The following is a 27,108-nucleotide window of genomic DNA, read 5'->3' on the forward strand; positions in this document are numbered from 1 at the left end:
CTCGATTCCCCAGCACCCACGTTAGCCAGATGCACAAGGGGGCGCATGCGTCTGGAGTTCGTTTGCAGTGGCTGGAAGCCCTGGCGAGCCCATTCTCTCCCTCTCTCTCTCTCTGCCTGTCGCTCTCAAATAAATAAATTAAATTAAAAAAAAGAATATCTTATAGCTGGACTCTCTTTAACTCTTTAACTCTCTTTTTTGGCCGCAGAGGCTTAGTACTCCCATAGGAGCCCGCTTATGTGTCAGTTTCCTTTCCACACACCTATCGATTTCATTCTGCTGAGTTGTGTAAGGGTGACAAGAGACAGCGCTCTGAAGAGTCCCACTTTACAGATGTAGAACTAAAGCACAGGATGGGAAGGCCCCAACGCGCGAAGTCAACAAAGGCAGAGGTGTGGGGAATGGATCAGGTCTGGATAGAGGCCCTATGGAACTCCTGTTGCTGCCAGGGCCAGAGAGGAAGTCATATTGCTGAGCAGTTCTAAGGCCCCTTCCGTGAGGGCTGCTATGTACGGGCATTTGGGGGCAGTTTGTAGTGCCCCGGGTTCTGCAGGCTAGGTCAGGTGAATCGTAGCTGGGATATATATGACTGAGGTCACAATGCATTTCAGTGTGGTAATGAAGCAACGAGACGGTAGCAGCAGCTTCCCAGGGGCCATATACGGACGTGGTGCTGGGATTCTGCAGAAAGATGGGGATCCTCAAGCCTGCAGCTTGCTCCTTCTACTGCACCCCAGTCTCAGTGGCCTTTGGCCGGGAGGATGTCCTGATTGGCTGGAAGATTGTTGCTTCCTGATGGGGAGGTGGTTACTTCTGAAAGATGGGGCAATAGCAACTGCTGTTTCGTTTCTAACCATTGTCTACACACCATTGATGTGCAAGCCCTTTTTGCATAAATTATCCTACTGAATATTCCTTTAAGGTGAGCAGGTGCCCCAGTAGTTTGACTCTAGCTTTGTTCCTTTTGATTTTTTTTTAATTTTTCGAGATAGGGTCTTGCTCTAGCCAAGACTGACCTAGAATTCACTATGTAGTCTCAGGGTGGACTTGAACTCACGGTGATTCTCCTACATCTGCCTCCAGAGTGCTGGGATTAAAGGTGCATACCATCACACCCGGCTGGATTTTCTTTACAGCACTTCCATGTGACAGTTACAGAAACCAAGGTTCAGAGAGGTAAAGTGACTTCTAGCAAATCAGCTAGTGAACCACTGAGCTATGTGTTACTGGCTCCTGAATTCATTCTCCTAAGACTGAATTGATAGGGATTAAAAAAAAAAAGATGTGAGGCTCTTTCTTACTATATAGGAAACCCGATTTGTTTATCACTAAGGTTACCAGACAGAACTAGCATTCTGTGAAAATACATTTAACAACTGGCCCTGAAATGTTCAGAAATAAGTCTGGGAACCATAGCTTGTGACAACTGAATGTTCTAAGAATGTTGCACATGAGCTGAAGCCATATTAAAAGAGTTCTTTATTTTTGTGACTGTCGCAACTAACAAGGCACATGTTGCAACTTAGATTCTGGTGGTTGAGGAAATTAAGTAGATTGTCATGGTTGGCATTTTTCCGATGACTTTTGCACTTTCATTTCTATCAGAGGCCCACTTTAGCAAAGGCATGTAGTTGTCGTCACTTGCAACTGTTTTTCCCTGGAAAATAATTGTAAAAGCAATGAGAGAGGGAAAGAAAGGAAGGAAGGAAGGAAGGAGGGAAGGAGGGAAGGAAGGAAGGAAAGAAGATTAGAGCAGAAAATACTCATGAGGGTGGCAAGAGAATCCATCCGGGGTTACATTTCTCATGCAGACAGATTCTGGCCTCAGTAAGGAAAAATGAAAATTTCTAAACTTCAGGATCTTTAATTTTTCAGTAGGGGCAGGGAGTTAAAGTTCAGTCCCACTGATCCTGGTCAGGTACAGATTTCCTTGGCTGTCAAGAACCATTTCACATGTTGAAATCACCTCATAAGGATGGTAGCTCTCCTGCATAATAAGGCCGGTACTGGTTGCTATGAGAGGATACAATAAGGTCGTGATTGCTTTAAAATTATTCATATAAAAACACATTTTGAGACTTGATTCTAAATGTTAAACTCAAATTTGAACGATTTAATTGCCCGTTGAATAGAAATGAAATCCCACCAGTAGGCAGTTATTTCTTACAACCACTGTGTGTGAAATTGAAATCTTAAGATACCATTTCAAATATGCACCTTCTAGAAGGAGGCTCTCTCCAAAGAGTTGTGAAAGATAAGAAACTGACCCAAAGTCAAATGCAGTCGTCGCTCTTCCTTTAATCACTCAGGTCAAAGCTGAAGTCTATTACTCAAGGAACTTCATGCCCCAAAGCTGATCATTCTGCAGTTACCTCTTGGGAGAGGCTTATTTTAACAACTGACGTCAGGCCCATGGACAGTTGAAGCAGGGAGCACAGCAGCTCATCAGATTTAGTAAAAGCATGCAGATGTACACACAGCAGCTACTCACCAAGACAATGAATGTTAAAGGGGGAAGTACATTACTATCTGTTTTGTTTGGGAATGGTAGGGAGTGAAATGAAGGCACTTTATTTGCTTTTTGATTTTTGAATTTGTATGTATGTATTTGCACATGTGTGCATGTGTGACCATGCATGCATGCACCAGGGTCTCTTGTCATTGTAAAGAAAATGTCAGATGCTTGCGTCACTTTTTGCATTGGGCATGGGTGGCTGGGAATTAAACCCCCAGACAGGCAGGCTTTATAACTGCTGAGCCATCTACCCAACCTATTTGCTTTTAGAAAACAAGGAATCATTTTTAACAAGTGGAAATTTTTTACTTCAAACCCCTATTTAACCTACAAATATGATTTCAAATTTGTCTTATGTTATCTAAATATCTTTTTTTTTTATTTTTTTTTGTTCATTATTTATTTATTTATTTGAGAGCGACAGACATAGAGAGAAAGACAGATAGAGGGAGAGAGAGAGAATGGGCACGCCAGGGCTTCCAGCCTCTGCAAACGAACTCCAGATGCGTGCACCCCCTTGTGCATCTGGCTAACGTGGGATCTGGGGAACCGAGCCTCGAACCGGGGTCCTTAGGCTTCACAGGCAAGCGCTTAACCGCTAAGCCATCTCTCCAGCCCTCTAAATATCTTTTGCTATCACATAGCACTGTCATTTAATGGCCTCTAAACATATTAGCACTGCATATATTTCCATATATATGCATATATCCATATATATTGCATATATTTTTTTTAATTTTTAATTTATTTGAGAGGGAGAGAAAGACACACACACACACACACAGAGAGAGAGAGAGAGAGAGAGGGAGAGAGAGAGAGTAGGTGGGCCAGGGCTTCTAGCCACTGCAAATGAACTCCACACGTATGCGCCACCTTGTGCATCTGGCTTACGTGGGACGTAGAAAATTGAACCTGGGTTCTTAGGCTTCACAGGAAAATGCCATACCCACTAAGAAATCACTCTAGCCCTATTTCCTTTTTCCGATTTCACATTCCGTTATGGATCTACGTGTCACACTGGCATATACAGACTCATTTAGTTCTCACATCAGCCTATGCAGTAACTTCTATCTTTCAAATTTTAGCCAGGCTTGGCCCCACTTAGCTTCTGAGACAACATTAGATACATTCAGGATGCTAAGGCCCAAGACTCTATCATGCTCATTTTACTGATGAGGGTACTGAGAGTTTAAACTATTGTTGTAAAGCTCAGGTTTACACAGGTGATACAAAGTGGGCTAGCAGGTTTGATTCCCCAGTACCCACATAAGCCAGACGTATAAGGTGGTGCATACATCTGGGGTTCTCTCTTTCTCTCTTCCTCCCCTCTCTATGCCTCTTTCTCTAATAAATAAGTAAATAATACAAGAATTAAGCCGGGCATAGTGGCACACGTCTTTAATCCCAGAACTCGGGAGGCAGAGGTAAGAGGCTCACCATGAGTTCAAGGCCACCCTGAGACTGCATAGAGAATTCCAGGTCAGCCTGGACTAGAATGAGACCTTACCCCAAAAAACAAAAGCCAAAATTAATTTTAAAAAGAAGTGGGCTAGAACATAAGCTGTCAGAGTTCTAAGATACTACCCAATACTGACTTCTCAGGATTATTTTTCTGGGTCACACTAGTATACAAAAGCCTTAATCAAACTCAGGTGGTCTGGTTCCAACATGCCAGCATTGACTATCACTATTAAGTAGATAAACTGTTAATCACAACCTATAGTATTCCTCTCTACCAACACTGTTTCTTAGTTTTATTTTTGAGACAGAGCTTCATGTAGCACAAGGTGTCTTCTAATTTTATGTGTAGCTGTGATAGGCTTTGAACTCCTGATCCTCCTACCTCCACTTCCCCAGTACTGGGAATACAGGCTTGTGCTACCATGACAAATGTTGGTTTTCATTTTTTATATAAAGGAAGCCAGGCGTGATAATACATGACTTTAATCCCAGCACTTGAGAGGCAGAGGTAGAAGGATTGCTGTGAGGTCAAAGCCATCCCGAGACTACATAGAAAATTCTAGTAAATTCCAGGTCAGCCTGAGCTAGAGTGAAACCCTACCTTAAAAAAAAAAAAAGGAAAGTAGAATGATAGGCTATGCATTTATCAGGCTTGTCTGAACATTCTAAGCATTTTTCTCTTTTAATTAAAAACAAATTTCTGATCAGAATGAATAACTTGTGTTTGTTTTGAGGCAGGGTCTCCCTCTATCCCAGGCTGGCCTTGAATTCACAGAGTTTTCCCTACTTCAGTCTGAAAATGCTTTTTTATATACTGAAGATCCAGATTGCAAGCACAGGGGCATGTGCACACACCAAGAGTTTTTAATAATATAATATAATATTATTAATTATTTATATTATATATTATAATTATACTATTTATATTATATTATATATACATATAATATAAATAATAGCCGGGTGTGGTGGTGCACGCCTTTAATCTCAGCACTTGGGAGGCAGAGGTAGGTGTATTGCTGTGAGTTCGAGGCCACCCTAAGATGACATAGTGAGTTCCAAGTCAGCCTGGACTAGAGTGAGACCCTACTTCAAAAAACCAAAAATATATATATACAAAAATATATATATACATATATATATAATATATGTAAAAAAATATATTATATATATATAAATATATATGTGTATATATGATAAATTGTCTCAAAAATAAAACCAAGAAACAGTGGTGGCAGAGGGGAGAAATACTGTAGGTTGTGGTTACTTAATAGTGATGGTCAATTTTTTTAAAAAATAAAATTTTTAAAATTTATTTTATTCATTTGAGAGAGAAAGAGAGAGAGAGAGAAAGAGGTGTGCATCAGGGCCTTCAGCGGCTCCAAACAAACTCCAGATGCATGTGCCACCTTGTGCATCTGGCTTATGTAGGTCCTGGGGAATCGAACCTGGATCCTTTGGCTTTGCAGGCATGTGCCTTAACTGCTAAGCCACATCTCCCGCCCTACACAGAGATTTTAATTATTAAAACCTTTAGGATGGGGCTGGAGAGATGGCTTAGCGGTTAAGGCGTTTGCCTGCGCAGCCAAAGGTTCCTGGTTCAACTCTCCAGGACCCACGTAATCCCGTTGCACGAGGAGGTGTATGTGTCTGGAGTTCATTTGCAGTGGCTGGAGGCCCTGGCGTGCCCATTCTCTCTCTCTCTCTCTCTCTCTGTGCTTCTGTCTCGTGCTCCCTCTCTCAAATAAATTTAAAAAAACTTAGGATGCTGAGACAAGAAAATGACCTGAGTCTGAGAATAGTAAATTCAAGTTCTTTACTAATGAGAAGTTAACGAGGATTTGGTTCTGGACAGGGAAATTGAAGCGTGCAAGGACTCACTTCAGACTCTACCTTTTAGGGTGAGCTGAATCCAGACCACTCAAGCGGCATCTTTAACATGGGGAGTCAAGGCCCGTGACCACCATCTGACACGATGGGATCTGACAGGGTCTGGGATTGGAATCATGAGCTAATAAGCCTTGAATAATAATTTCTGGACTCAGACATTTTCAGGGAAGTCAGAGGCCCAGGAGAACCCAAGTTTCTCTGCTTGGAAAAGTCGCGTGCTGACCTCCCCCCCCACCAACCCCAGCCCCAAGTCAGGCGGATAGGAAGAGGCAGACCTGGTCGGGAGGGTCAGGCTGCTCTTCCTAGCTTTCCAGAGCTACTTATAGGAAGAGAAAGCAGCAGTAGGAATAACCGTAGCAGTAGGAATAACTGTTAGATCCTCGATCCGTTGGATAGGTACTTTCTCTGGTCAAGGGTATTCCTGGCACATTTACATGGGATCAACATAACCTCACCGCCGGAGCCCGCTCTTTAAAAGAAGCCGAGGGAGGTGACTTCAGCTCCCCGCGGGTGGACAAGGACCAGTGTGGTCCCTCCCAGCCACGCCGCCCGCTCCCCTCCCGGAGGAGGAATCAGGTGCCCCCAGCTCCACTCTGGTGCCCAGCCCGCGCGGTGCCCGCTCGCACTGCTTGCGGTCTCCCGGGCGCCGCCGCAGCCGCGCAGTCCAGGGCATCCCCGCGCCCCGCGCCCCGCGCTCCTGGGACCTCGAACCCGGGACGCGCACGCCAGCCAGGCAGCCGCATTTCTGTACGTGCTGTTTATTTCCTATTCTTTTCTTTCCTGCAGGAACGGCCGGGTGGTTACTTTCGGCCTTACCCCGGAGGGACACGCGGAAGAGGGGTGGTGGTGGGTGGCATTGGGGGGGGGAGAAAACCTTTGATAAATGATTTAGTGGCAGCCCAGCCTCCTCTCCAGAGAGAGGTGCTCGCTGAGAAAGACGGGGTCTCCGGACGCTGGTCCCTTTAAGAAGCTAAGTCAGTCCTGCTGCGACTGCTGTTTGTATTGCTAATCCCCAGGAGCCCCGTTAAAAAAAAAAAAAAAAAAAAAAAGAGGGGGGCGGGCAGCTGTCTCTTTAAATGTGATTTCCTTCTATTGTATTTGAATCGTGATCAGGAAAAAGGAAATGAAACCAGAGACAGAGGGAAGCTGAGCGAAAATAGACCTGAGAGAGAGAGCGGAGAGAGAGAGAGAGAAAGAGAAGAGAAGAGAGGAGAGGAGGGAGAGAGAGGCGAGGAGAGAGAGCACGAGAGAGGAGAGAGAGAGAGAAAAAGAGAGAGAGAGAAGGAAGAGAGAGAGCGAGAGAGGGAGAGAGAAAGAGAGAAGGGAGCCGCGCGGTCCCCCAGGCCGCCGCTCCCTCTCCGCCCCGGGCGCCGCGACCCCGGCCAGGGTGCGAGGGTCTCGGGGCGGCGGGCTGCGCGGAGCCGCGGGCGGAGACGGGGCGGCGGGGATGATGGAAGGTTAGGTCCTGGGCCGCGGTGCGTGCCGCAGCCGCCCCGGGCCGGTGACTCGCTGTCTGTGTTTGAAGGGAGCGCAGCGCGGCGCCGTCCTTGAGCGCGGAGGCCGGAGCCCGAGGAGGCGCAGGAGCCCCGGCAAGATACCCAGGGAGCGCCCCCCGCCGCCCGGCACGCCGCCGTCCTCCCCAATGTCCTCGGCCATCGAGAGGAAGAGCCTGGACCCGTCCGAGTAAGTGTGCTCCCCGGACCCCCGGCGCCACGGCCGGCCCCTCGGGGCTCCCTGGGATCGAACATCCTCCCCCCCACCACCACCTCCACCACCACGGGCCGGAAAGTTTGCCTGGGGCTCGGAGGCGCGCAGGTGCCCTATAGGGCTCGCTCCCGTCTCCTACAATCTTCCCCTTTGTCCCCTGGATCCTGGAAGTCGGGGGGCATTCCAGGAGGCCCCATCCCTGGTGCAGAGTGAAGGGGCTGCGGGTGGGACGATGTTCTGGCCTCCGGAGACTTCTGGAGTCCATCGGGGTCCACGTTCTCCCTTTCCCCGTGGGGACCTCCCCCCCCCCCCTCCGGAACCTGCAAAGTTAGCGCACCCACCATTGTGTGTCCAGGTGTATTTTTCTGGGAAAGCAGAGTTCACAGTTTGCTGCACACTCACTCTTAAAAGCGTTCAGGGTCAGGGAAGAGCGCTAAAGAGGATGGACTGTCAGTGTCCGGAGCCTTGCACCGGAGGGGACCCATTCTCTAGCTTTAGCGGGGGAAGCAAGGGGTATCATTGAAGGTATCATTTTCCCTGTCCACCCAAATGCCCTTTTAAGAGTCATTAGCTGTCTGGTTTTGAGTTTTTATTCCTTTGAAGTCCCTAACTAAGCCTTTGAAGGAATTTGTTAACGCAAGACCAAAGGAGTTGGTTGTCCATTTGTGCTGTTAAGAGGCATTTGCTTTTTTTTTTCCTTGCTTGAAAAGAATTGTGCTTTTCCGCTTGAAGTTTCCCTACTCGCCGCCCCCCCCCCAACTCTATAATTTCTGTCTTTTGTGGTGTTTATTTACCTGGGTTTTACCCTCAGTCAGCCGCATAAAAACCCAGCATGCTGTCATAAAACACAGGAAGTAACCACAATCCAAAGAGAATCTGAACGTTACTCACCAGTGTTGAAGGTTAAGACATCATCAGCTTGGTAAGGAGCTAGTTTTGTTATAATAAAAACCCGACTTCCTTAAATTCTCAGGAGAAAAAAATAACTTTATATATATATATATATATATATATATATGGAGAGAGAGAGAGATATGAATGCAAACAGTGGGTAGGAAGCATCCATGTGCTGTTTAAAAATGAACTTAGTATTACGACTGAGCCTTGGGTTTTCAGAGCTTGGGAAAGACCGTGTATGTAATATAGTAAGGGAGTCCGTTGGATGAAATAATGCCCAAGCAGAAGTTAGTCAGCAATCCTTTATTAGAGGATAGATCTGTAGGGGCTGGAGATGTAGCTTAGTGGTGGTACATTTGTCTAGGAGAGAAATCTGGAGAGCTCATTAACAATATATATCAATGTGTATATATATATTTGCCTGTGTGTGTGTGTGTGTGTGTTGGTGCTGCTATAAACAAACACCAGATTCTTGCACCACTTTTTGCATTGGGCTTTAGTGAATGCTGGGGAATCGAACCTCTTGTCTGCAAACAAGTATCTTTAACCACAGAACCATCTTCCCAGATCCACCCCTTTATTCCCCCCCACCACCACCACCAGATAGGGTCTCCTTCTAACCAGGATTGACCTGGTATTCACCATGTAGTCTCAAGGTGGCCTCAGGTGGCCTCGAACTCAAGACGATCCTCCTACCTCTTCCTTCTGAGTGCTGGGATTAAAAGTGTGTGCCAGCCTGCTCCCCCTTTTTACAGGAAGTTTGCCGTTTTGAAAGCTTGCTCCCCACCCCCACCCCCACCCCCAAGGCTAGAAAATGGAAAGGCACCCTAAGGTCATAACAGCAGACACCTGCTCCAGGAAGCTCTCTCACAGCCCATCTTTTCCTTCTCTGCACTCCCAGTGCAGGCAGGTTCTAGTTGAAGATGGAAAAGCTATGTGAAAATGGCTCAGTACCATTTTCCCCTCTCCTGGAAATTGTTGGAAAATTATCCCAGAAGTCTTGACTGAAATGACACTCGGTGTGAGATTCAGTAGGAGAATGTCAAATATTAACTTGAGGGGAATCCCACTCAGCTACTGGATTGGATTGTTCACTGGAGATAATGTCACATTATCAATAATTATAGAAAGATAGATGTGTCAATATCTTATTCTATCCTGTCTCTGCTCTCGGGCCATCACATCTGTTTCATCTGCAACTTCCTCTCCTAGCTGGTTTCTTGTGTGTCTGCTCAAAGCCTGCTTGGGCCAACTCATCTGGACCATCCTGTCTCCAAATACAGATAGATCCTTGCCTAAGCACATGCAAAGGAAGCAGGTAGACAGGAAGCCAGGATTCATGAACATAGATTTCTCAAACCACACAACTGGTGGCCCCTGCCACCTCACTGTGAAGAATGGAGAGCAGTTTATTTTCATTCCAAGCAGTTTTGCACCAGCTAAGTGCAAATTCTCCTCTTCAACACTTAGCTTTCAGCCAGCGTCAGCAATGGGGCATCTAGCACAGTCAAGGTTTCCTGAGTGTTTCTGAAAGCCCAAACCTAGACTGGAAAAAGAAAGCGATAAAATTCTGAATTGAGACACTTAAAAAGGCCAAGAGTCATCAGTTAACTTTTATAAGGGAGGATGGAAGTTCTTATGTATGCCCTATGGAAATGACCATCCTGGTCACGCTGGTGGATTGTTAACATTATTTCAGGTATTTAGCTGGGCATGGTTGTACTCACCTATAATTCTAGCTACATGCAGGCTGAAGCAGAATGGAAAGGTCCAGGCCAGCCAGACAATTTAGTAAGCTTCTACCCCAAGACAAATAAAACAAAACAAAAAGAACAGCTGAATAAGGTTCAGTGGTGGAATCTAACATGAGTTTGATCTTTAGCACTGAAAAACAAAACAAAAAAAATAAACCCTCAAAACTAAGATTCTAATTTTTTTTTCCAAAAAAAAAAAAAAAACTGACTTGAGTTTTACGTTCTAAAAGAAGGGAATCTTTTGTGATGGATATGTGCATGCTGTGGGTTTGGCCTTAGCATTCCAAAATATTCACAAGGAATGCTTCATACTTTCCTGGATAGAGTCACCCGAAGTTGTCAGAATATACTGCAAACACCAATTCCCCGGGCCTCCCTAAGCCTAAGTGTAATGATGAGCTCTGTGGTCACAGTCCAATTAAGCCACAAGGCCATTGGTGAGAGTGACAAATAAGAATAGGGTACACCGCGATTTATAGCTCCAAGAAACCCAGGGGAGACTGCCTTTGGGAATTTCTCAGTTGCAATAAGGTCTATTTAAAAAGAAAGAAAGAAAGAAAGAAAGAAAGAAAGAAAGAAAGAAAGAAAGAAAGAAAGAAAAAGGAGAAGAAATGAAATGGAGAAAGAGGTCTGGAGAGATGGCTCAGCAGTTAAAGGCATTTGCTGGCAAAGCCTGCTGGCCTGGGTTCAATTCTCGAGCACCCGCATGAGATACAAAGAGAAGCGAAAGCGTCTAGTGTTCCTGTGCAGTGGCCAGAGACCCTGGTGTGCCCTTACACAGGCGTGCGCACACTCACGTACGTGCACATGCAAATAAACTTTTAAAAAGAAAGAAAAAGACAAACACTAGCTTTTAATAAACAGGTTTGTATTTGACTAAGGTTCCAGAGAGCAGGTGGTGATCATTACAAGGCAAGTCTTGAGTTTTCATTGTCTCCTGTTTGATGGCTGGGATTAAAGGCGTGCACCGGGCTGGAGAGATGGCTTAGCGGTTAAGCGCTTGCCTGTGAAGCCTAAGGACCCCGGTTCCAGGCTCGGTTCCCCAGGTCCCACGTTAGCCAGATGCACAAGGGGGTGCACGCGTCTGGAGTTCATTTGCAGAGGCTGGAAGCCCTGGCGCGCCCATTCTCTCCCTCACTCTCTGTCTTTCTCTCTGTGTCTGTCGCTCTCAGATAAATAAAAAAATGAACAAAAAAAAATTAAAAAAAAATGCGTGCACCACCACTACCAGCTTCAGTATTATTTTTTTAATGTAAAACAAAAATACTCAGAAGCAGGTCTTGGTGGTGCACACCTTTAATCCTGGCACTCAGGAGACAGAGGTAGGAGGATTGCTGTGAGTTCAAAGCCAGCCTAAAACTACATAGTGAATTCCAGGTGAGCTTGGGCTACAGTGAGATCTTCCTACCTAAAAAAAAAAAAAAAAAAAAAAAAAAAAAAAAAGCTGGGCATGGTGGTGCTCACCTTTAGTCGCAGCACTTAGGAGGCAGAGGTAGGGGAATCACCGTGAGTTCAAGGCCATCCAGAGACTACATAGTGAATTCCAGGTCAGCCTGGGCTAGAGCGAGACCCTACCTTGTAAAACAACAAAACAAAAACAAATACTCAGGTTCCAGTGTAAGAAACTCCATGCAAGTCGTCCTAAAGAAAGAGCGGGTACCTCAGGCTGGATTGAGATCTTAGCATCATTTTACTCTTCAAGAGCCTTGTTGTTCCACACTTTCTTTATTAAGTTAACATTACACAAATCACTTTTGCTATTGTATGATTTTTACGTGAGGAAAGAAAAGTTAAATCCATGTCGCCTGTGAATTTGACAATGACCTTGATAATTGGATTTTCCCCTTAACCACTCATTGACAAAATAGGGTGGGATACAGAATTCCTGCTCGTTTGTTTAAAAAAGACATCCTGGTGGAATTTTAATTTTGGAAAGAGGAAACAACCTGAGCTGTTGGCTCTGTGTTTTCTTTTTCGCTTTTGCTTTTGTGCACAGGCAGAAGGCTGGCGCCTGAACTCAATAGGGTATTTATTTGTAGGTTTCTGGGACTCTGACCAGAGGTAACTCTTTTGGTCTCAAGTGCCTCCTCTGGGGTTTGGTAGTGCCTTAAACATTAAAAACAAACAAACAAACAAAAACTCTTGAAGGGCTTGAAAGACAGGGGAGAGGGACCAGAGGTGCCCACCAAGGTGCTGGGCTGTGGATAGGCGCCCAGCGCCACCTGCAGATGCCTTGGTACCTTGCATTTTTTTTTCGAGGATTTCAAGGGTAAGGTCTGGCTCTCCCTTCTTCGCCCAGGTTGGCTGGGTCGGGGTGTGCATTCCCCTCCTTCTCCTCCTGTGGCTGGAAGGCAGTGTTGGGTCCTGGTGCTCCTCTGCCCAGTGAACTGGGCCCTCATGCTTGGCCTCCTCCCCAGGGAACCAGTGGATGAGGTGCTGCAGATCCCTCCATCGCTGCTGACATGCGGTGGCTGCCAGCAGAACATCGGGGACCGCTACTTCCTGAAAGCCATCGACCAGTACTGGCATGAGGACTGCCTCAGCTGCGACCTGTGCGGGTGCCGCCTGGGCGAGGTGGGCCGCCGCCTCTACTACAAGCTGGGCCGGAAGCTGTGCAGGAGAGACTACCTCAGGTACCTTCCCGCAGGACTGGGTCACCTCTGTGTCTGGTCCAGGCCGAGACCCAGCGGGCCATCTCCTCGAGAGGTCGAGGTAGCAGGCTCTGCCTCTGCTGCCAGCATGCCCTTGGACGCAATCTTGGGTAGCCAGATACTAAGACCTTTGAAGGCAAGAGAAGAATAAATCCAAGATTCTGGGGGACCCGGCCAGAAGAAAGGTTGGAGAGAGATACACAGGGAATATCATGGGAATGAGGGTATTTTCTTTTGTTATTTTATTTTATTTTGTTTTTGGTTTTTCGAGGTAGGGTCTCACTCTAGCCCAGGCTGACCTGGAATTCACTATGGAGTCTCAGGATAGCCTCGAACTCATGGCAATCCTCCTACCTCTGCCTCCCGAGTGCTGGGATTAAAGGCGTGCGCCACCACGCCCGGCTTGGTATTTTCACTTACAAGTTTGGGAATAGGTTCTTTTTTTTTTCTTCTGTACTTCAATTTTTGACAAAGGCATATAATGTATTTTAATCACACTCGTCAGCACCCATTACCCTCTGATATCCTTCTTACATTCCCAGCAGACCCCTTCTTCCAAACGAATCCCCTTCCTATGTTCCTCTGAGTGTGTGTGTGTATTCATGAGCCACTGAGTTAAATTTGGGTTACTTTCAGGAACATGGGTAGAAGGTCAGTTACGGCAGTCTGAGCAGCTCTCTAGTGCCCGCCCTAGCCGCCATTGACTGCCAGCGTCTATTCTAGAAGGAGTGGGGTTTTATAGCCCTTCTGGGGTAGGTTTCTTTCTTTTTCTTTCCCTCTTTTTCTTTTCTTTCTTTCTTTCTTGATCTTTTTAAAAATGTTTAATTTTTTAATATTTATTTATTTATTTATTTGACAGAGAAAGAGGGGGAGAGTGAGAGAATGGACACGCCAGGGCCTTCAGCCACTGCAAGGGAACTCCAGACACGTTTGCCCCCTTGTGCATCTGGCTTACGTGGGTCCTAGGGAATCGAACCTGGGTCCTTTGGCCTTGCAGGCAAATGCCTTAGCCACTAAGAAACCCCACCAGCCCTCTTTCTTGTTCTTTTTGAGTCAGAGTCTTATTCTAGCCCAAGCTGGCCTCAAACTCACTCTGTAGCCCAGGCTGGCCTTGAACTCACAGAGATCCTTCTACCTCCTACCTTGACCTCCTGTGTGCTGGGATTAAAGGCCTGCACCACCTCACCCAGCTCTTGGGGTAGATTTTTGTTGTTGTTGTTGTTTTTGTTTTTCGAGGTAGGGTCTCACTCTAGTCCAGGCTGACCTGGAATTCATTATGGAGTCTCAGGGTGGCCTCTAACTCACGGCGATTCTCCTACTTCTGACTCCCAAGAGCTGGGATTAAAGGCGTGCGCCACCATGCCCAGCTTTGGGGTAGATTTTTAAAATCTTACACATACACACACATGCACACACAATTCTATTTTATGATTCCAATATTATGTGAAGAAATTTTTAAAAATTGCAAGCATATACCTGCTATTGAGCTCTAAGCATTGATTCTCGCAGTAGGAAGGTGGGATTCAACATCCATGAGAGGTGATGGCTGGGAGTCAGAGGTCCGAGTCCTACCCCATTGCTTCTTAGCTCTGTGATCTTGGCCAAGGTACATAAGTCTCAGTTTCCTCTCTATAAATTGGGATAACGAATGTAGTTACTTGCGAGGAAGTGGCGAGGATTAAGTGGAATCATACATGATAAGGACTTGGCTTGGTCCATGAATATCAAATAGATGTCAGCTCCATTCATTCCTACTTTTATCTTCATGTCAGTATCACGCATTATTTTCCAGTGTAACGAACAGGGAGATGAAGACTGGGAGGATAAAATAGGAGCATGGCTCCTCCCCGGGGGCACACTGTTGGCCATGTGGCTTGTTCTGGCCTTCCATGAGTGTCTTCGCCTGGCACGTTCTAGCATCTCCTTTCACACTAGCTGCTGTGGAGGTAACTGTGCCCTCTACTGTCAGCTCTGATCACCAGTCTAACTGCCAGTCTTTGCCATCTTCCTAGGCACGGGGACCATGTGGCGTGCAGCCCTCTGTTAGGAGCAGCCAGCCCGTGGAACAAGCATGCTTCGACTCCAGTGCCCTTGGCTCCTGGGCAGCTCTTCCTCCCCAGATCCTAGTTAAAAAGACACATACATCCTGCAGGAACCCCACAGCCCTGTAACCTTCAGAAGAGCCAGAGTATCTTGGAGATATGACTTATACTCCAAGGGTCCCTGAGCATCAGGCCAAAACTCCCTGAGTCTCTCCACCTGAGATTGCCCCTTGCTTTGGCTTTTCCCCCCACTTCCCATTTCCCTTGAAGCCATCAGAAACCACGGGACTGTAAATCCTCTTCTAGAGTCTGCTTCTGGAATATCTAGCCTGAGACACCGAGACTTTTTTTTTAAATACGTATTTTATTTATTTAAGAGAGAACGAGAACATGCCAGGGCCTCTAGCCATTGCAAACAAACTCCAGATGCATGAGCCACCTTGTGCATCTGGTTTATGTGGGTACTCGGGAATTGAACCTGGGTCCTTAGGCTTCGCAGCTCTTCCTCAGAGTCTTGCACCTGTGAAATAAAAACAAAACTGCAGGTGATTCCATAGTGGAAGGAAGCTGATCTGTTTACTCAGACTGAATTAGTTTTTTCTCTCCTAAATTCCCTGATAAAGCCTTTGCAAATTTATTGCTGCTAGAAAGAAAGAGAGAGAGAAAGAGAAAGAAAGAAAGAAAGAAAGAAAGAAAGAAAGAAAGAAAGAAATCTTTCCATAATCATGACTGTAATTTTGTTGAATTTTCTTTTTTCAGTCACAAGAAAATAGAACTGGGACAAACACAGACCTGGTTTTACTCACTCTCGGTTTGCCAAATCAGTCAGAAGGCAGACGGGTAAATGATTCCCATGGGACCCCTGACTACATCCCTGTCGAATCATTTGAATCTTATTAAATGAAGTCAGATACCGTAAGGTCAAAAGAGCCCGTTTCTCCCTATCTCCCAGCTTTATGTAACAGCCAAGAAGAAAGCCAGTGCTGCCCGGGCTTGTTAATCTTTTCCATTTTCAAAAAGGAGAGAGAAAAAAAAAATAGTCTGAGAGAACCCAGTGTTAATTAACTTGTGTCTTGGTGACATGAAATAATTCTTTTCCTGCTACATTCCCAGGCAACATGTTAATTAACTCTGCATTAGAGCGGGCGTTCCCAGCCATCCTTTAATATTTACATTATTGTCATTAAAATGGGCAGCAGAAAGCTCATGGCATGACACCTCTTGACAGAAGAGAGAAATTGTTTTTTGCTTCAGGGATGGTCCTTTAGCTATGGACTTGTGTAACCCCATTCTTGGCATATCTGGCACTGTCTTTTGTTTTTCGAGGCAGGGTCTCACTGTAGCTCAGGCTGACCTGTCATTCACTGTGTAGTCTCAGGGTGGGCTTGAACTCATGGTGATCCTCCTACCTCTGCCTACCAAGTGCTGGGATTAAAGGTGTGCGCCACCATGCCCAGCTCTGACAGTGTCTTTTAACAAGACAAGTTGGAGGAGTGACTTGGTGGGTCCTCTTATGGGGTCCATTACCTCATCCCCCTAGAATAACTCCTCCCCACAAGTCTTGAATGAGTAACTGCTGTCCTCTTATAGTCCTTCTGAGAGATTGCCTCATATATTTCATGAGACCCTCTTCTCCCATGCGGAACCCAAACTTATCATTATTATTATTATTTTTTTAATTTTTTTGTTCATTTTTATTTATTTATTTGAGAGTGACAGAGAGAGAAAGAGGCAGATAGAGAGAGAGAGTGAGTGAGAATGGGCACGCCAGGGCTTCCTGTCACTGCAAATGAACTCCAGACGCGTGCGCCCCATTGTGCATCTGGCTAACATGGGTCCTGAAGAATCAAGCCTCGAACCGGGGTCCTTAGGCTTCACAGGCAAGCGCTTAACCGCCAAGCCATCTCTCCAGCCCCCAAACTTGTCATTATTATATGTCAGGAACCTAAGAGCAGCTATTAATGTAGAGGCCCAGCCCAGATCTCCTTGTTTTGTATTTTTGTTTTTAAACCAAGTTTTGCGTGTGGCAGTTCCCATCTGCCCGGAGCTCTAATTTCAACAGCTGGCCCTTGACTCTAGCCCACACCTGTGAGAACTAGAAATATGTCGACTGCCCCAGGTCCTAGTTAAAAAGACGCACACATGCTTCAGGAGTCTCCCAGCCCTGTAACCTTGAGAGAAGTCAGAGTGACCTGGAGATATGACTTACACTCCAAGGGTCCCTGAGCATCAGGCCAAAACTCCCTCTGAGTCTCTCCACCTGAGGTTGCCACTTGTTTTGGCTTTTTTCCCCACTTCCCATTTCCTCTGAAGCCATCAGAAATCTCTCGACCGTAAATCCTCTCCCAGGGTCTGCTTCTGGGATATCCAGTCTGAGACAATGGCTCTTGGGTTGACTCTGGAGTCTTAAAAAAATTTTATTTATTTATTTATGAGAGAGAGAATGGGCATGCCAGGGCCTCTAGCCACTGTAAGTAAACTCCAGATGCATGCACTACCTTGTGCTTCTGGCTTACGTGAGTATTCAGGAATTAAACCTGGGTCCTTAGGCTTCGCATAAGTAAGCACCTTAACCACTAAGCCATCTCTCCAGCCCCTTTTAAAAAAACTACTATTAGAATCTCAGAATGCCTAAGTTGGAAGAGGTGGAAGGGACTTTAGTTTCTAGGTCCTTTGCTTTAACAGTGTCGAGACACAAGCCTGGAGAGGGCATACCATTTCCTCAGGTAATCTGGCAAGGTAGAGGTGATGCTGGGACCTGAACTTGTCTCCTAAATATTAGCCCTTTGTCCTTCCTTTCATTAGCTGCCTGATGTGTTGTAATTTACCCCCTGACTTCCCTTTAATAAGCTCCTTCCTTCCTTAAGGAGTGCACGCCGCAGGCAGTTGGATTCATTCTGTGTACAGTATCTTCTCAGCAGCACATTTTCGCTCAGCCCCGAACTTAACTTACTGAACAGTCAGGGCACCAGAACTCTCTTTCCACTCCGTGACCTCCGATGCCATGGTTACCCACAGCTCTGCCATCTGCTCTGGAGGGATAGAGTGTTCTCCCTCACCATGGAGTCTGGCAGCACTCTGGAAATCTTGCAGGGGGAAGCAGGACTCGGAGGGAAATGAGCCAGGCCGGGTGCTAACAACGAGCTCTCCGCTCACAGCTCCCACTTGTAGGACATTCATTCTGCCCAAACATTGTGAAACTTGGCAGCTGCCCTTACGGCCCCTGCAAACTCTGAAGGCATACCAATTGATCTTTTATTTATTTTGTTAATAAGGACTTTGAGTAAGAATAAGCATTGACCTGTAGTGGTCTTAAAGGTTTTGCTTGGACGCCACGCACTAACATGGTATGCTATAAGCCCTCTGAGAAAAGGACACACCCCTGTGGGGCTGAAGCAGTTAGAGGCACCCCTGAAATGTCTTCCCCTAGACAATGTGGGCTCAGTTCTTAACACTGGGGGCGCTGATATGCTCCAGGTAACAATGTTGAGATTTATGCAAGGCAGCGCTATGATGGCCATCATTTCACGGAAGCTCAGAGAAATCCAAGGTCACACCAGAGTTCCTGTGGCACTCAGGACTAGGCTGGACTGGGAAGCTATATCTTCCCGGTCCAGCCAGAGAAATTGTGTTTCTGTTTCTGAGCAATGTTGATGCTGGGCCCTCAACCAACTCTTTGAGAACCACTACAGTGCGGGCTGGGGAGATGGCTCTGTGATTAAAAACCTGACGACCAGAGTTTGAATCCCATGTAAAGCCAGGCACAGTGCCACATATGTCTGTAATCTCAGTGCATCTACTGCCGTGGGAGGTGGAGTGAAGAAAATTCAAAGCGTGTAGGCCAGCTAGTCTGATATGTGCAGCAGCAAATAAGAATTTATTTTTATTTTTATTTATTTGTTTGAGAGGGAGAGAGAGAGAAAGAGGCAGGTAGAATGGGCATGCCAGGGCCTCTAGCTGCTGCAAACAAACTCCAGACTATGTGCCATCTTGTGCATCTGGCTTTACGTGGGTCCTGGGGAATCAAACTTGAGTTCTTTGGCTTTGCAGGTAAGTGCCTTAACCACTAAGCCACCTCTCCATCCCAGAAATGAGAAATTTGTCTCAAACACATAGACCTACACACACATGCTGTGACACATGTGTGCCCATGCACACACACACACACACACACACACACGCACGAAAGGGCCACTGCCCTGACCTCCCCCCCCCGCCGCGAAGTTGTATCTCCTACTTGGGCACTAAATACTGCTTGAATAAGTGGATAACTGATCCACTGAGTCTAAAGAGATCGTTGATTGAATATGAGATGAGAGGTTTCTCCAGAGAGTCATGCCAAGTGGGCAGGAGGAGCGTGCATAAAGCTCTTCCATGCATCATGGAGAGGTAGATGCTGTTTGTCTCCTAGGGAGCTGCCTGTCTCCTGGCAGCGGGAGCTCCAGGGAATAGTCATGTGGAAACGATTTTTGCGGCTTGGGATGTGGACAAGGCCTACCTCACCCCAGGTGGAAACAGTGTCTAAAGTTAGGGCCTCATAAGGATGCCCATTTTATGGATTTCCTAGTCAGTTGCCCATCAAAGGGATCTCAGAGCCTGATTTCAGCTCCTCTCCCATACTGAAAATTCCTCTGGGAGGGGACACACACTGCATGCCTAACCTGTTCCCACAAGTCACCTTTCCATAGCTAGCTTGGGTAACCTAGAGGCACAGCCCATACAGAGTTGCTGAAGGCAGAGAAAGGTTCAGGAAAGGGAGGAATTATGCCAAATAAAATGCCACGGTGTCACCCGTTGTACTGTCTGCTTTCGATTCATGGGCCATTGTCTAGGCTCAGCTTTTGTTGTTGTTGTTGCTGCTGCTGTTGCCTTTATTATTGTTATTTATTTGAGAGAGAGAAAGAGACAGAGAGAGAGAAACAAAAGAGAGAGAGAATGGGTGCACCAGGGCCTCTAGCCATTGCAAATGAACTCCAGACACATGCACTACCTTGTGCATCGGGCTTACATGGGTCCTGGAGAATCGAACCTGGGTCCTTTGGCTTTGCAGGAAAGTGCCTTACCCACTAAGCCATCTCTCCTGTCTGTTGTTCTTGTTTTTGAAACAAGGTCTTGTTGTGTAACCCAAGCTGGCCTGGAACTTGCCATCTTCTTGCCTCAGGCTCCTGAATAAAGTGGGATTATAGGTGTGTACCACTGTACCTGTCTGGGTCCAGGTTTGCCTAGCTTTCTAGGATCTTTGATAGATAGAGCTGGTCATCAAACTCCTCCTCCTGGTATTATCCTCTGCCTATGTCTCTTAGGTTTCCTTTCTTTTTGTCCCAGGCTTTTTGGCCAAGACGGTCTCTGCGCTTCCTGCGACAAGCGGATCCGCGCCTATGAGATGACAATGAGGGTGAAAGACAAAGTGTATCACCTGGAGTGTTTCAAGTGTGCTGCCTGTCAGAAGCATTTCTGTGTAGGCGACAGATACCTTCTCATCAACTCCGACATAGTGTGCGAACAGGACATCTACGAGTGGACTAAGATCAATGGAATGATCTAGGCTGAAGCCCTGGGCATGTTGGGGGAGGTGTTCACTCAAGACACTGTCTCTGTGAGGTCTTCACTCTTAGGCACTTTGGGGACTTGAGGGTGGGGTGAGGCATTTCTTGGGGGATGGTGGACCCTCACTGGGCACCAAGGCATAGCATCCACGTGACATAACACAGAGCTCAAGACTTCAGCAAAGAAAGGTCAAGCCCTTAGAAAGACCTTACGTTTGTCTGTGGTAACTGACATGATTAATGGAAGGAAGAAACATTTGGGGGCCAGCAAGCACTGTGCCAACATGAGGGAATTTCCCAGAGGGGAGGTGTTGGGTAAATACTCAGTAGGGCTTTGGCACTTAGGAACTAGAGATGTGCAGTTAATGCCTTCCTGGATTTGGTAACAAGCCTACTCTAATCACTGTTCTCCACACTAAGAAAGAGAAGGGAGGAGAATGGCCACCCTCCTTGTCCACCTCCCCAAGACCTTGAGCTTTGGGTACAAGGGAAACTGCATGGAGACACATTTCAGTTGGAAACATAAAGCACATCTTTTAAACAAACCAATATTGAAAGCAACGTTGATGAACTCCTGCTTTTAGAAACCTTCGTTTTGAGGTGAGGCGTTCCACAGATTGTTTCTATACAAATATTAATCTAAAAAAATTCAAAGTTGTTCAACTATTTTATTATCTTAGATTATATAAAAGTATTTGTTGCGTGTCGTTAAGAAAAACCCGACTCTGAAGACGGAATAAAAAAAAAATGACAGACTGAAATGCAGTGGTGGTAGTGATTTGATAACGGCTTGCCATGTGAAATAGCAGGGAAGCAGTGTGCTTTTTCTATTGTACAGGTGAAGTAAATAATCAATTTAGTTCTAGGTCAAACAAAGGCTTCCATTTATCGCAAGGGTTTTATATGAGGTTTATATAGGTTTCTATATTACCAGCAATTATATAACAGGTCATCCCGTAGCTCAGAGGGATATAGAATAATTAAATTGTTGTTGTAAATTGTGCATTGTACTTCAGCATTGTATGGAGTGAGTGGAAGGCAGCGAGATCATTGCCTTTGGGAAACGTGTAACCTAGAAAGCACGCAAATACATAAAACAGACTCCCTTTGGGAGGGCAGGTAATTACCTAGCTTGAAATGTGGCAAAGATGCTGAGCTTGACATTTCGATTTTCCGAGTCGCATGTCTCAGGGTGTTTTATGACAAGCGGTTACGGGGACCTTACTTTGAGGATTGAAAGCAGGCACCTTGCCTTGTGGCTCGCCTTCACCCCATCTGGGCCATGAACTGACACCAAGCGCCACCTGCTGGTCATCTCTCAACAAGCTAGCCCAAGAGTGTCCCAGAGAATGACAACCCCCCCCACAAAGAGTATACTTTCCAGATGTTTTAAAACACTGTTGAGGCTGGACAGAGGGGGCGGGGCCGTTAAAGGTGCTAGCTTGCAAAGGCTGATGGCGCAGGTTTGATTTACCCAGTACCCACGTAAAGCCAGATGTACAAAGTGGCTGGACACTTTGGTGTGCCCATTCTCTCCTCTCTTTCTCAAATAATTTTTTTAAGGTACTATTGGCAGACACCAACAGGCCCAAATGTATTTAATTGCCAAGCTATAAAAAACATGAATCTAAAGCTTCATTGAATTAACTTAGAAAATCTTTTAAAGTCTTTACCATTGAGGTGCACTCTCTCCCTCTCCTGATGTCTCTTTTGTCCTGCAAAAGGCTAAAAGTGGTTGGGGAAACGTGGCTGCTTACCGTGGCCTATTTAAAACAAATCTAATTATGTTGCATCCCAGCCTAGGAGGCCACAAGGTGTTACTGGGGAGGGGTTGTTTGCTCTAACTCAGCAAATCTCAAACCGTAGCCCCTGAGCCAGCAAAATTGCCATCACCTGGGAGCTTGATATAATCACACGTTCACACGGCCCATCTCTAACACCCAGAATCAGAAAGTCAGGCCCGGACTTAAGCAATCTGTCTTGTCACAAGCCCCGAGGATGATTCTGAGTCATGATCAAGGCTAAAAATGTTAATTTTACATCCTGTCCCAGCTCAGAAGACCATGCATTCTAAATAATCACTATTTGACAAGTAGGTCAATCTCTGTGTAACTCTCATGTAGATAGACACTGTTTACACATGATCCCTAAACTAAAAGTGTTTGCTGTTCTCATTTAGGTAACAGTTGTCTTGTGCTTCATCTAACACCAATCCTAGTGCACACTAACACTTTTAACCATATCCATAGTAAGTTACTGCTATATATTTGTCTTTCTCTTGTTTTGTTTGAGATAGGGTCTCCTTATATGACTCAGATTGGCCTGGAGTTCGCTATGTAGCCCAGGCTGGTCTCAAACTTGCAATCCTATTCCTTTCTCTTGGGTGTTAGGATTACTGGCAAGTACCACATCTGGCAATATCCAGTAGTAAATAAATAAAATGATCTTTTCTTTGGAAATATAAACTTTACTGCTAACCCTTCTTGTAGTACTCCTCTTGTTAAGGTTTAAAAGATAAGCAGGCAAGACCTTCTCCACCCTCAGCAAAATGAGTACCGAGCCTTACTGTGTCCATGGCACCGGCTCATCACATCCTGGGTGTGTGGGAGAGTCTGTGCTAAGTCACCCTAGGAACATAAATGTCTAATCCACACTGGCATGAAGAAGCCTTCAAGAGGGGCTAGCTCCCTGGTGGTCCAGTGTGGGGGGACTAAGGCACCCTCCCTTACCTGGCCTGCACATTGATTCTAGAAGTTTCCTAGAAGATCCTGCCTTCCTCATCTCCAGAGTGTTTTCTGCCCCGAGCCAGCTTCCTTTCATTGCTCCTCTCGTACTTCTCAGGAGAACTTGGGCTCCTACAGTGACAATTCAATCTCCCTTGTCAATTTGAACATGTCAAGTAAGAAACAATCCTCTTGGGCAGACCTATGAAGACATTTCCAGGAAGGATTAACTGAGGAGGGAAGACCTTCCCTCCAGAGTGGACAGCCCTTATAGTGGTAGCTTACAAACAAAGAGGCTCCAGGAGAAAGCACTGTCTCTTTGCCCGGCTGGAGTGCAGCCTTCACTGACATTGGAGCTCAGCTTCCTGAGCCTTCTAGCAGGGACTGAAGACTAGCAGCTTTCCAGGAACCCTCCAAGGCCTTCAGTAACAGACTGGGATTGCCGAGCAGCTACCGGGTTCTCAGACTTTCCAGCCTGCAAACAGCCATTGTTGGACCACCTGGCCTATATCCTGTAAGCCAATTTAGCAAATCCCCTGCATATATAAATAGGTTCTTCTAGGCACTTTATAGCTACTAACTCCTTGAATCCAGTGACTCCTTTGTGGCAGCTTCTGTATATTGTCACCCACATGATACTGCAGAGAAAACTGAAGTCCTGGCAGGCTAAGCCCCTTGCCAGTGGCCCTCCAGTGAAGCAATAGCAGAAGCAGGTAGCTTTAACTGCTCTGTCACCCGTTTGCTCTCTGTCTGCCCAGGCTCACTTCATTGGACAGGACCTTCCTTATCAACAAACGGGGAAAATCAATACTTTTTTCCTCCATGGCTAGAGAATGTTTGAGGTTAGCCAGAAAGGTCAACAAAGCAAAATAATGCAAAATGAACACACAATAAAGATATGTGAAAAGTGCTATGAAAACACAGGTGACAAATTAGTCCAGGGATGGCTGTCTAGGATGAAGAGGAGGTGGCATTTGAAATGGCCCTGGACCTGGGAAGAGCTTATATGGGCAAGAGCAGAGTCAGAGACCTGGGAGGCCCCATCTGCAGGTGAGTCCAGAGGTCATGGGTAGAGGTCTGGAAACTGGCCGGAAAGGAGCTAGTGCCCACCATGTAGGGGTTTGGATATTGCTTCTGGGGCTTGGCCATCTCTACAGCCCAGTGGTAGAGTGCATGCCTAGCACACACGAGGCCTCACTTCCGTCACCAGTACTGAACAAAAGCAATTCCAGGCCTTTCTCTTTCTGGCAGCCTGAGCTCTCATTCTGCTTTCTCAGAGAATCTTGCTACTGTGCCAGGTACAAGACCTGGGCCCTCAGCTCAATGCCGTCTTTCAGATGGTGGACTCATTCCCCAATGACTCTCAGCCTTTAGCACCGAATAGGAAAAGCTAATGTAACAGCCAGGCTCTTGGGCTGAACTCAACTGTACGGGATCAGGACTCCTCCACAGGGCTCTGCCGTCTGCACATCTACAGTCCTTCTGTGGCCGGTTGTCCCATCGTCACTAAGAAATTGTGCTAGGCTGGTGTGGTGATGAGCTTCTGTAGTCCCAGCCACATAGAAGCAAGAGGATCACTGGGGCCCAGGAGTTCAAGGACAGGCTGAGCAACATAGACTGTTGGAAAGGAGGGAGGGAAAGAATTGCTCCTAACCCCAGGTTCAGGAAGGCAGGAACATTGTCTTTCTTTTATCTTTTTCTTTCTTTCTTTTTTTTTTTTTTAGTGCTTTCACACCCTGGGACCTACCTGACACATGCTGATATGTTATTGAAATGATTTGTGACTCTCCCCCAAGCATCCATAGCGTTTATTGCCTAACACAGGGTCTTTGTTTTATTTTCCACATTGTTCTCTACTTTAAAACTTCACTTGGGAAGACGCCTTATCTCTACCTGGCAGAACACAGGGTTAAGAGCTGGGGTTAGAGCCCACTTCGATTGCTTACTGGCTGCTGGACCTCAGGTGAGTGACTTAACCTGTCTGAGCTTCAATTTCCTCAGCAGGTGACAGTCAATAGAAGCTGTTACAGATGGCTCTTCTGTGTGGCTGAGAAGTTCATATTCGTTAAGCTCCTAGTTTTTTGTGGCTTTTGTTTTTTTGCCATCACTGACAGCATATAGACCAGTGTAACACATATGGGGAAAAGGAATAAATATTTCTGGGCGAACAAGGAAGGGGATGGCTGACAAGTCAACAGATGAAGTTTGCTGCAATTACGTGACTGGCAAATAAAAATCAAGACAGGAGCCAAGTTCAGGAATCTGAAGAGTGAGGACCAGAGAGGCGTAAGACAGTCCTGGGCCATCTTCTTATACCAAAAAGTAAGGAAATGCTAAAAAATGAAAATGCCAAAGAAAGGTGGCATAGCAGAAGGACAAAGAAAGCAGCTTAAAAGAGACCTCAATGGCCCTATTTAAGATAAGTTGAACATAAAAATAATTAAGAATGCAGGCTGGAGAAATGGCTTAGCAGATAAGGTGCTTGCCTGTGAAGCTGAAATCCCCTGTTGAACTATCCAGATCCACGTAAGCCAGATGCACAAGGTGATGTAAGTGCACAAGGTCACACATGCGTACAAGGTGGTACACACGTCTGGAATTCTATTACAGTGGCTGGAGGCCCTGGAGTGCCAATATTCTCTCTCTCTTTCTCTCTATCTCTCTCTTGCTTTCTCTCATAAAAAGGCCAGTCTGTTGGGTTTGCCTAAAAGAAATTAAAAATGGTAATAAAGTAAGAGCAGTAATGATTTATAAACCATGGAGGTGAGGGGAGAATTCATGAGTTCTCATTTTTAGTAAATTGATAGTGAGAGGGGCCAGAGAAATGGCTCAGCACTTGCTTGCAAAGCTTAACAACCAGGGTTTCAATCCCCAGTACCCATGTAAAGCCAGATGCACAAAGCGGTGCATACATCTGGAATTTACAGCAGTTAGAGGTCCTGGCAAGCCCATTCTGTCTCTCTTCTCTCTACCTTTCTCTGTGCTTGCAAATAAATAAAAAATAATTTTATAAAAAGAGGGTAGGAAGCCAGGTGTGGTGGCGCATACCTTTAATCCCAGCACTTGGGAGGCAGAGGTAGGAGGATCACTGTGAGTTTGAGGCCTCCCTGAGATTACATAGTAAATTCCAGGTCAGCCTGAGCTAGAGTGCAACCCTACCTTGTAAAAAAAAAAAAAAAAGAGGGTAGGGCCAGGCATGGTGGTGGATCCCTCTAATCTCAGCACTCGGGAGGCAGAAGTAGGAGAATTGCTGTGAGTTCAAGGCCACCCTGAGACTACATAGTGAATTCCATGTCAGCCTGAGCTAAAGTGAAACTCTACCTTTAAAAAAAAAAAGGAAAAAAGAAAAGAGGGGTAATGTGAATTCTTTTCTTTGAAAATGTGTTAGAACTCCTGTGGTGCAATCAGTTAGTGTGTGGCACTTACATGAAAATGTAAATGCCATGAAAGATAAAGAAAGTCCAATTGGAAGATGGGGCTGAGCTGGGGATCACAACCCAAGGGTAGAGCCATTCCTGGGTGGCTGCTTGGGAGGGCAAAGCCAGAACGAAAAAAGCTGGGAGCAGGGCTGCCATGCCATTATAGCAGAGTAGACAGAGGAGAGTCAAGATCCATCAATAAGATCACTGACTGCCCAACCCAAGACTTGCCTCACTTGCCAGGGCCCAGGAGAACTTGCAGTGGAAGCAGCATCATGAACACTGTCCTTACTAGTAACCTGACAACCAGCTCCAGGGTAATGGTGGCAGACACCATGATCAATCCCAACCTATCAAAGCAGAAATCCAGAGGCTACAGAGAACTCATCACTAAATAAGAGTGCCAGCAGGCCTGCCGTGGCTCAAGGAACATTGTGGAAGAGGGGGCTGAAGGATTGTAAGAGCCACAGAGTGGGTAGGCATACTCTGAGGCATAGACCCCC

The 27,108-nt window shown here is 46.1% G+C and overlaps 1 protein-coding gene across 1 annotated transcript; it reads left to right on the forward strand.

Annotated features, from left to right (window-relative positions):
• Positions 1-7,381: 7,381 nt before the first annotated feature.
• On the forward strand, positions 7,382-21,224 carry Lmo2 (LIM domain only 2). The gene is made up of 3 exons (XM_004660829.2): positions 7,382-7,549; positions 12,642-12,857; positions 20,243-21,224. The coding sequence occupies exons 1-3, from the start codon at positions 7,509-7,511 to the stop codon at positions 20,460-20,462; spliced, it is 477 nt and encodes a 158-aa protein (XP_004660886.1). The 5' UTR covers positions 7,382-7,508; the 3' UTR covers positions 20,463-21,224.
• Positions 21,225-27,108: the final 5,884 nt, after the last annotated feature.

The sequence above is a fragment of the Jaculus jaculus genome, chromosome 8, assembly GCF_020740685.1.
Source record: "Jaculus jaculus isolate mJacJac1 chromosome 8, mJacJac1.mat.Y.cur, whole genome shotgun sequence".
Lineage (NCBI taxonomy): Eukaryota > Metazoa > Chordata > Mammalia > Rodentia > Dipodidae > Jaculus > Jaculus jaculus.

Coding starts and splice junctions, on each gene's coding strand:
- Lmo2 (XM_004660829.2), top strand. CDS start 7,509: ATGTCCTCGGCCATCGAGAGGAAGAGCCTGGACCCGTCCGA. Junction 7,550..12,641: donor AAGAGCCTGGACCCGTCCGA/GTAAGTGTGCTC, acceptor CCTCCTCCCCAG/GGAACCAGTGGATGAGGTGC. Junction 12,858..20,242: donor TGCAGGAGAGACTACCTCAG/GTACCTTCCCGC, acceptor TTTTTGTCCCAG/GCTTTTTGGCCAAGACGGTC.